Source organism: Budorcas taxicolor, chromosome 5 (genome assembly GCF_023091745.1).
Source record: "Budorcas taxicolor isolate Tak-1 chromosome 5, Takin1.1, whole genome shotgun sequence".
Taxonomy (NCBI): domain Eukaryota; kingdom Metazoa; phylum Chordata; class Mammalia; order Artiodactyla; family Bovidae; genus Budorcas; species Budorcas taxicolor.
This window is the reverse complement of record NC_068914.1, coordinates 121,868,093-121,879,110: the sequence shown is the minus strand read 5'-3', so window position 1 is coordinate 121,879,110 and position 11,018 is coordinate 121,868,093. Positions and strand designations below refer to the sequence as shown.

General features: G+C 40.2%; 1 protein-coding gene across 2 annotated transcripts in view; it reads right to left on the bottom strand.

Moving 5' to 3' along the window:
• Nucleotides 1–6,050: 6,050 nt before the first annotated feature.
• AMN1 (antagonist of mitotic exit network 1 homolog) overlaps nucleotides 6,051–11,018 on the bottom strand; it is a 77,036-nt gene continuing 72,068 nt past the window's right edge. For both annotated transcript variants that reach the window (XM_052640728.1, XM_052640727.1), the window contains exon 7: nucleotides 6,051–7,614. In XM_052640728.1, the coding sequence (XP_052496688.1) occupies nucleotides 7,541–7,614 (74 nt within the window). In that variant the 3' untranslated portion in view covers nucleotides 6,051–7,540. The remainder of the gene's footprint in view (nucleotides 7,615–11,018) is intronic.

Sequence of the window (11,018 nt, the reverse complement as noted above, 5' to 3'; positions counted from 1 at the left end):
ACTGCAAGGAGATCAAACCAGTCTATCCTAAAGAAATCAACCCTGAATATTCATTGGAAGGGCTGATATGTCACCTGGTGGGAAGAAGTGAGTCATTAGAAAAGACCGCGATGCTGGGAAAGATTGAGGGCAGGAGGCGAAGGGAACAACAGAGGATAAGATGGTTGGATAGCATCACTGACTCAGTGGACATGAGCTTGAGCAAGCTCTGGGAATTGGTGAAGGACAGGGAAGCCTGATGTGCTGCAGTCCATGGGGTCTCAAAAAGAGTTGGACAGGATTGAGTGACTCAACAACAACAACAACATACTCAGTACTGTGATACCTTATGATGCATTTTTATGGTTTATTAAGGTCAGTGACAGTTTGTTATACCACCAGTGCCCCAGGTTGTCAGGATCTTATATATCAATAAGAATGTTAGGACATAAATGAGAAACAATGTGAAGGATTATATGTACAGTATACTACTATTTATGAAAAAAAAAAGATGTGTATATACCTATATATGAATGTATGTGTAAAGGATATATATTTACTTGCAGTAGACATGTCTTCGGAAAGGTAAGTAAGAAACTGGTCAGAGTGGTTGTGTTCAGAAAGGGTACCAGATGGCTGATGGATGAGGGTGGGAGGGAGACCTAGTTTTTACTTTTGGGTCTTATAATTTTGTACTGATTTTATGTACTATATTTCCTATTCTTCAATTTAAAACAAAACATGACCACAATACATATTACACGTGAAGTATAAAACGCAACTTTGTACACACGTGGGGGTTAGGGTGCTGACAATTGCCAACCACCCCCTTAGAATTGAAAATCTACATATAACTTTACAAATCCAAGTTTCTGCATCCAAGGATGGATTGCATAATACTGTAGTATTTATTGAAAACCAACCAAACAAAAACACATAAAGTGCAGTTCACACCCATGTTGTTCAAGGGTCAGCTGTACTCTCTTGTTCTTACATACTACTTAGGAATTGGTTATGACACTTGCATTATGTGCTTTCTAATAATACACACATGCCAATGGGATTAGGATACCAGGGAGATGTGATCATAGTTACAGTCATTCAACAGAAATGTAGAGAAAGCAGTTAGGAGCAAGTTGTTGCTTAGATAGGAAAACAGGATCATTACATGGGAGTTTTGGAGCTGGGGTCAACAGAGGACCTTCTGATTCCTGAATTTAGCAGAGATTATTATAACCCAATAAATCAATTCTTATACCCAATTTCCATTGATCTACTGGGGATAAATTATAAACTCAAAAGTTTGATTCTGCATTGGTAAACATTAATGGAAATTATAGGCTACAGTGGTATTGGATGGTATTTGGGGAGAAAGAGTTTTGACGACACATTCTTTGGAAATTCAGGATATTCTGCTGGGTAGTGTCTTTCTCAGCAGGATAAGAAGGAGAAAATTAAAGGGAATTATACTCTGGAGCACTGTTGGACATTGACTTGAAGAGGCCAAGAGTAGATTTAATTTTAAATATCTACAACCCTGTTTCTGTTATCTTAATTATTTATGAGGTGGGTACAAGAAGGTGTTTGAGATATTCAAATATTACTTAAAACATTTTAAATCTCCCATATATATATAACAGTGATCCTTGAAATGACTTAATAGCTAACAAACAGGTTGTATTAAGACGGTTCACATATGAACTTCCCTGGTGGTGCAGTGGTTGAGAATCTGAGAGTCAATTCCTAGGAAGGCTGATGAGAAGTCCAAGGTCCCCGAGAAGAAGATAGGAGTCTGGAGTTCTCAAGGAGGATAAAAGGACAAATTTTTTTTCTTTAAATCAAGAGCTGATGATTGCACAACAAAACAACTCATCTTGCTAAAGGATATGTTTTTCCTTAAACTCTGTACCAATGACTATATAAACAATGTATCCTGCTCAAGGACATATTTCTCCTCCCTAAGAACCTTCTGAATAATCCTTAGAAGAAATGGAGTAGCTCATAGTCAACAAAAGAGTCTGAAATGCAGTACTTAGTTGCAATCTCAAAAATGACAGAATTATCTCTGTTTCCAAGGCAAACCATTCAGTATCACGGTAATAGAAGTCTATGCCCTGACCAGTAATACTGAAGAAGCTGAAGTTGAACAGTTCTATGCAGACCTACAAGACCTTCTAGAACTAACACCCCAAAAGGTGTCCTTTTCATTATAGGGGACTGGAATGCAAAAGCAGGAAGTCAAGAAACACCTGGAGTAACAGGCAAATTTGGTCTTGGAGTACAGAGTGAAGCAAGGCAAAGGCTAATAGAATTTTGCCAAAAGAACGCACTGGTCATAGCAAACACCCTCTTCCAACAACATAAGAGAAGACTCTACACGTGGACATCACCAGATGGTCAATACCGAAATCAGACTGATTATATTCTTTGCAGCCAAAGATGGAGAAGTTCCATATAGTCAGCAAAAAAAGACCGGGAGCTGACTGTGGCTCAGATCATGAACTCCTTATTGCCAAATTCAGACTTAAATTGAAGAAAGTGGGGAAAACCACTAGACCATTCAGGTATGACCTAAATCAAGTCCCTTATGGTTATACAGTGGAAGTGAGAAATAGATTTAAGGGATTAGATCTGACAGAGTGCCTGATGAACTATGGATGGAGGTTCATGACACTGTACAGGAAACAGAGATCAAGACCATCCCCAACAAAAAAAAAATGCAAAAAAGCCAAATGGCTATCTGAGTAGGCTTTACAAATAGCTGGGAATCAAAGAGAAGTGAAAAACAAAGGAGAAAAGGAAAGATATACCCATTTGAATGCAGAGTTCCAAAGAATAGCAAGGAGAGATAAGAAAGCCTTCCTCAGACATCAGTGCAAAGAAATAGAGGAAAACAATAGAATGGGAAAGACTAGAGATCTCCTCAAGAAAATCAGAGATACCAAGGGAACATTCCATGCAAAGATGGGCTCAATAAAGGACAGAAATGGTATGAACCTAACAGAAGCAGAAGGTATTAAGAGGTGGCAAGAATACACAGAAGAACTATACAAAAAAGATCTTCAAGACCCAGATAATCACAATGGTATGATCACTCACCTAGAGCTAGATATCCAGGAATGCAAAGTCAAGTGGGCCTTAGGAAGCATCACTATGAACAAAGCTAGTGGAGGTGATGGAATTCCAGTTGAGCTTTTTCAAATCCTGAAAGATGATGCTGTGAAAATGCTGCACTCAAGATGCCAGCAAATTTGGGAAACTCAGCAGTGGCCACAAGACTGGCAAAGGTCAGTTTTCATTCCAATCCCAAAGAAAGGCAATGCCAAAGAATGCTCAAACTACCGCATAATTGTATTCATCTCACATGCTAGTACAATAATGCTCAAAATTCTCCAAGCCAGGCTTCAAGAGTACATGAACCATGAACTTTCAGATGTTCAAGCTGGTTTTAGAAAAGGCAGAGGAACCAGAGATCAAATTGCCAACATCCGCTGGATCATGGAAAAAGCAAGAGAGTTCCAGGAAAAACATCTATTTCTGCTTTATTGACTATGCCAAAGCCTTTGACTGTGTGGATCACAATAAACTGTGGAAAATTCTGAAAGAGATGGGAATACTAGACCACCTGACCTGCCTTTGGAGAAACCTGTGTGCAAGTCAGGAAGCAACAGTTAGAACTGGACATGGGACAACAGACTGGTTCCAAATAGGAAAAGGAGTACGTCAAGGCTGTATATTGTCACCCTGCTTATTTAACTTATATGCATCATGAGAAACACTGGGCTGGAAGAAGCACAAGCTGGAGTCAAGACTGCCAGGAGAAATATCAATAACCTCAGATATGCAGATGACACCACCTTATGGCAGAAAGTGAAGAGGAACTAAAGAGCCTCTTGATGAAAGTGAAAGAGGAGAGTGAAGAAGTTGGCTTAAAGTTCAACATTCAGAAAACGAAGATAATGGCATCCGGTCCCATCACCTCATGGCAAATAGATGGGGCAACAGTGGAAACAATGTCAGACTTTATTTTTTTGGGCTCCAAAATCACTGCAGATGTTGACTGCAGCCATGAAATTAAAAGATGCTTATTCCTTGGAAGGAAAGTTATGACCAACCTAGACAGCATATTAAAAAACAGAGACATTACTTTGCCAACAAAGGTCCGTCTAGTCAAAACTATGGTAGTCATACATCCAGTTGTCATGTATGACTGTGAGAGTTGGACTATAAAGAAAGCTGAGCACCAAAGAATTGATGCTTTTGAACCGTGTTAGGGAAGACTCTTTAGAGTCCCCTGGACTGCAAGGAGATCCAACCAGTCTATCCTAAAGGAGATCAGTCTGGGTGTTCATTGGAAGGACTGATGTTAAAGCTGAAACTCCAGTACTTGTGTCACCTGATGCGAGAGCAGACTCATTTGAAAAGACCCTGATGCTGGGAAAGATTGAGGGCAGGAGAAGGGGATGACAGAGGATGAGATGGTTGGATGGCATCACCGACTCAATGGACATGAGTTTGGGTGAACTCTGGGAGTTGGTGATGGACAGGGAGGCCTGGTGTGCTGCAGTGCACGGGGTTGCAAAGAATTGGACACAACTGAGCAACTGAACTGAAATGTCATCTGAAAATGTAAATTGTGGGAGTGGATCTAGTAAGATCTTTGTAACCGTGAGACATTCTTTTGATTTGTTGTTATACCCAATTAAAAAGTATATAGCTCCCTTGCTAAGAGTAGCAAGTGGGGTGCTCTCCATTCCCTTTGTGATGTCTATGTTAGAAGTTTTCTTTGTCCCCTCTTATACTTTAACAAAACTGCTACACAAAAGCTCTTGAGTGATCAAGCCTGGTTCCTGGCCCTGAAGCTAAATCTTCAGAGATCCTGCCAATGCAGGAGAAACTGGCTCGATCCGTGCTCTGGGAATAACGCACATGCCGCAGAGCAACTAAATTTGTGTGATGCAACAACACTAAGCCTGAGCTCTAGAGTGCACTTGCTGAAATTACTGAAGCTCAAGTGAGTAGAGCCTGTGCTCTGCAACAAGAGTAGCCTGAACGCTGTATCAGAGTAGCCCGCACTCATCACAGCTAGAGAAAAGCCTGCATGCAGCAACAAAGACCCACCACAGCCAAAACCTTAAATAAATAAAAAACCTTTTAACAAATAAATTGTTCACATTTAAACATTTAAAGACGTTATTGATATAGTTGGATTAATTTCTACCATCCTTATAGCTGTTTCCTATTCCTTGCCTTTGTTCTTTTTTGTGTTCTACTTTTTCTTCCTTTTCTGGTTTTATCTTTTTTTGCAGGGTGGGGGTGGGGGGTGGGGCTGCAATGCAAGTCTTGTGGGATCTTAGTTCCTGGACCAGGAATAGAACCCAGGCTCTTGTCAGTGAAAGTGCAGAGTCCTTAGCCACTGGACCACTGGGGAATTCTCCTTTATCTTTTTTTGTTTTTTGGCTGTGCTGGGTCTTTGTTGCTGCTTAGGCTTTCTGAAGTTGTGGTGTGTGGGCTCCTCATTGCCATGACTTCTCTTGTGGAGCATGGGCTCAAGGGTGCATCAGCTTCCATAGTTGCAGCTCTTGGACTCCTGAGCACAGAATCAATAGTTGACGTGCACTGGCTTGTGAGATCTTCCCAGACCAGAGATCAAGCTCGTGTCTCCTGCATTGGCAGGCGGATTCTTTACCACTGAGCCACCAGGGAAGCCCCCTTTTCTGGTGTAACTGAGCATTTTATATGGTTTCATCTCCCCTCCCTTAGGACATCAATCATATTTATTAAAATTTATTTTACTGGTTGCCCTAGAGTTTGCAGTTTGCAGTGTACAGCTACAACTAATACAACTCTACTTTCAAACAATGCTGTACTGCTTCATGATTTTCAGTTTGTTCAGCTTTTATCTTGTGGGGACAGGAGTGATAACTTCCAATCTCTGTACATGTCACAGACCAGAAACTTGAAGTATGGGTATTACTTTTATTTATTTTCTTGTCTATTTATTCAACAAATATTTGGGTGCTTATTATATACCAGACACTGTTCTAGGTACTGGAGATACAGCAGTGAAAAAAGAGAAATAATGTCTGTCTTCATGAAGCTTATATACTAGGGTGGACAGACAGATAATAAATAAAAAATAAGATGTCAGATGTTAAAAGATGGATAGGGGAAAAATAGAGTTCAGAATGACAGGTAAGGGTGACAGTTATAGGTAGGATAGGGATGGGAGACCAGACTTTTAAGCAGGGTGCTGAAAAATAGCTGATACAACCAGGGATATAAAAAGATCAAGCCACAAGCTGCTTTAGGATGATAAGTCCTTTATAGACCCCAAAAATCTGACACTTTAGATCTTGAAACTAGTTTCTTTAAAAGGGGAAAAGGGTAGTGACTTGGTTAGGTGTTCAATGTTAAATCTTACTGAATTTGTCTTTAGAGAAATTTCATAGATGGAAGAGGCCTTACCCATTTTATACATACACACATGTGTACCACCTTTGCAGTGGCAATACACTATAATGTACACTATACACTACAAACATAGCACATTTATAAAGTAGTTAATAGTAAGGAGAAGAAGTAGAGTTGAATATGTAGACCTGTCCCTCTATGTATGTCCAAGTAATCTACCATACCATACTTTCCCTGTTATTCACTGTATCACAGTTAAAATAGGAAGTCTTTAAGAAGGTCCCACTGACAAAGGCTTTTGGCACAGGGAATATGGTGAATCTGGGGGTAGTTTAAGCATGGTATATTTCAGAGAATTTTGTGATTATAGATAGTAATACATTTCATTTGAAAACTAAGACCTCTGCTGTTTATTTTACAATGTGAAACCAGTAGAGCTTCAGGATACAGCCTCTGTGATGCTATTTCATATTTACTCATTCTTACACAGTCTTGAATGCAGTTTTTAAGGAAGAAAGTTTGTGGATGAATAGCATGTATTGGGGGAAAGTAGCCATAAAAATCAATGTAATAAGTGGCTGGGCAAAGGCCTCAGTATCACTCATATGCTAAATGTCTAAGGTATGATATCTGAGATTATGACATTAAACTATTACATTTCTTTGTTTCATTGAAATAATTTTTTGTGAAGAATATACAGGCCTGATATTCAGGCTTTGCTTTTTGGCCAGTGGACATTTAAATACTTTGGAAGGCAGTAGCCAGAAAACAGCTGGGAAGGTAACTATGCTTTTACAAATAACTTAGAATTCTCCTATTTATCCACAGTGATAAATATCTCTTATAGCAGCTCAAATATCTAGTTAGGAGAAGGAAATTTCCAGGGTAAACAGGTAACTTAAAACATTCTTATTTAAGAAAAAAAAAATACCCTCCCCCAATATATCAGAGGGCATGCTATAACTGCCGTTTCAAGAACACTCACTCATCAGTGAACTTATATATAGAAATAACAGCACTGTTAAAATGTATAAAAGCCAGGTTAACTTCAAAGCATAAATCATACTATTGGAAAGCCAATCTCTGAGACCATTGTTTCCAGGGAAAGTAGTATGAAGATCATAGATTTGATAAGCTTCAGTGAGCTTCAATACACAGTCCACGTCACTTGCTTTAGTTTGTTCGGGCCTACTAATTGCTCCAAGACGTCTCGTGAATGATCTACAAAAGAAAACAATGACAATATATTAATACACAGTAGTCAACGATATTGAATGTATCCTCATGTATAAACTGGGGACGATGATTATTACACCTCATGGGGTTAAAAGACTTAGATGATATACAAAGCGTAGTATAAACTAAAAATACATTTAATTAATGGCAGCCATCACTGTTATTGGACTTCCCTGCTGGTAGTTCAGAGGGCAAAGAATATGGCTGCAATGTAGGAGACCCAGGTTTGAGCCCTGGGCTCGGAAGATCTCCTAGAGGAGGGCATGGCAATCCACTCCAGTATTGCTTGAAAAATTCCATGGACAGAGAAGCCTGGTGGGTTACAGTCCGTGGGGTTGCAAAGAGTCAGACGTGACTGAGAGACTAACACAGCTGCAGTAAACATAGTAATACTTTGAAAAAACAGGCATTTCTTATTTTCTCGGTAATCTCATCTTTTTTTTTTTTTTTTGGCTGTGCTGGGTCTTCATTGTTGCTCAGAGGCTTTCTCTCATTGTGGTGAGTGGGGGCTACTCTTCTTTGCAGTGAGTGAGCTTCTCCTTGTGGTAGCTTCTCACAGGCTCTAGGCACAAGGGCTCAGTAGTTGCGGCTCACAGGGCCTAGAGTATGGGCTCAGTAGTTATAGTACATGGGCTTAGTTGCTCTGCAGCATCTGGGATCTTCCCTGACCAGGGTTTGAACCATGTCCCCTGCTTTGGCAGCTGGATTCTTATCCACTAGACTGCCAAGGAAGTCCTGTAATTTTATCTTAATTACACCAAACAGAGAGTAACAGGGTTAAACTTTCTCAGGGTCCTGCCAGGAATTAGATGACACACTAAAGTAGCATGTTTGAACAGCGGTTAATGAAGTGACTATTTACAAAGGAGTGATTAAAGAAAGTATGATTAAAGGAAGCCAGCAGGTATGGTAAAACACCTTGGGAACCTGCAAAATGCTGAAAAAAGTTAGGGGAGAGAGTAGTTACTGCTAAGTCACTTCAGTCGTGTCCGACTCTGCGATCCCATAGATGGCAGCTCACCAGGCTTCGCTGTCCCTAGGATTCTCCAGGCAAGAACACTGGAGTGGGTTGCCATTTCCTTCTCCAATGCATGAAAGTGAAAAGTGAAAGTGAAGTCACTGAGTCGTGTCCAACTCTCAGCGACCCCATGGACTGCAGCCCACCAGGCTCCTCCATCCATGGGATTTTCCAGGCAAGAGTATTGGAGTGGGGTGCCATTACCTTCTCCAGAGTAGTTACCAGAACAGGACAACTTAACCAACTGTTGAACATGTTCCATGTCATATACGTACAAAACATGATTTTAAATAGATAACTATTATATGAATTCCTTGTAATTTAACCAATGTATATGACAGACATTTAGATGGTTTTCAGTTATCATAATATATAGGAATGATTTTACAAAGTCAGTTTTATAATATCTTCTAATGTAAAAATTCTGCTACAATTTTATTACTTTAAAACTTATTCAGGATAAATGCTGGAGAGGATGTGGAGAAAAGGGAACCTTCTTACACTGTTGGTGGGAATGCAAACTAGTACAGCTACTATGGAGAACAGTGTGGAGATTCCTTAAAAAACTGGAAATAGAACTGCCATACGACCCAGCAATCACACAGCTGGGCATACACAATGAGGAAATCAGAATTGAAAGAGACACATTGGGGTCTCCCCAAGAGAACACTGGGGTCAATGTTCATTGCACTACTGTTTAAGAAGTACATCAAGGCTGTATATTGTCACCCTGCTTATTTAACTTATATGCAGAGTACATCATGAGCAACACTGGGCTGGAAGAAGCACAGACTGGAATCAAGATTGCCGGGAGAAATATCAATAACATCAGATATGAAGATGACACCACCCTTGTGGCAGAAAGTGAAGAGGAGCTAAAAAGCCTCTTGATGAAAGTGAAAGAGGAGAGTGAAAAAGTTGGCTTAAAGCTCAACTAAAAAGCCTCTTGATGAAAGTGAAACAGGAGAGTAAAAAAGTTGGCTTAAAGCTCAACATTCAGAAAACGAAGATCATGGCATCCGGTCCCATCACTTCATGGCAAATAGATGGGGAAACAGTGGAAACAGTATCAGACTTTATTTTTCTGGGCTCCAAAATCACTGCAGATGGTGATTGCAGCCATGAAATTAAAAGACACTTACTCCTTGGAAGAAAAGTTATGACCAACCTAGATAGCATATTCAAAAGCACAGACATTACTTTGCCAACTAAGATCCGTCTAGTCAAGGCTATGGTTTTTCCTGTGGTCATGTATGGATGTGAGAGTTGTACTGTGAAGAGGGCTGAGTGCCGAAGAATTGATGCTTTTGAACTGTGGTGTTGGAGAAGACTCTTGAGAGTCCCTTGGACTGCAAGGAGATCCAACCAGTCCATTCTGAAGGAGATCAGCCCTGGGATTTCTTTGGAAGGAATGATGCTAAAGCTGAAACTCCAGTACTTTGGCCACCCCATGTGAAGAGGTGACTCATTGGAAAAGACTCTGATGCTGGGAGGGATCAGGGGCAGGAGGAGAAGGGGACGACAGAGGATGAGATGGCTGGATGGCATCACCGACTTGATGGACGTGAGTTTGAGTGAACTCTGGGAGTTGGTGATGGACAGGGAGGCCTGGTGTGCTGCAATTCATGGGGTCGCAGAGTTGGACACGACTGAGCAACTGAACTGAACTGAACTGAACTACTGTTTACAGTATCTAGGACATGGAAGCAACCTAGATGTCTTGGCAGATGAATGGATAAGAAAGCTGTGGTATATATACACAATGGAGTATTACTCAGCTATTAAAAAGAACACATTTGAATCAGTTCTAATGAGATGGATGAAACTGGAGCCTATTATACAATGAAGTAAGTCAGAAAGGAAAAGACCAATACAGTATATTAATGCATATATATGGATTTTAGAAAGATGGTAATGATGACCCCATAAGCAAGATAGCAAAAGATACACTGATGTAAAGAACAAACTTTTGGACTCTGTGGGAGAAGGCAAGGGTGTGATAATTTGAGATAATAGCATTGAAACATGTATATTCCCATATGTGAAATAGATGACCAGTAAGTTCGATGCATGAAATGGCACTCAAAGCCAGTGCACTGGGACAACCCTGAGGGATGGGATTGGGAGGAAGGTGGGAGAGGGGTTCAGGATGGGGGACACATATACACCCATGGCTGATTCATGTCAATGTATGGCAAAAACCACTATCACATTATAGTTAGCCTCCAATTAAAATAAATTAGTTAAAAAATTATTCAGGAGTTTCGGCCATAAAAAGGATCGAATTTGGTTGGTTCTAGTGAGGTTGATGAACCTAGAATCTGTAAGTAAGTCAGAAAAACAAATATCGTATATTATCACATATATATGG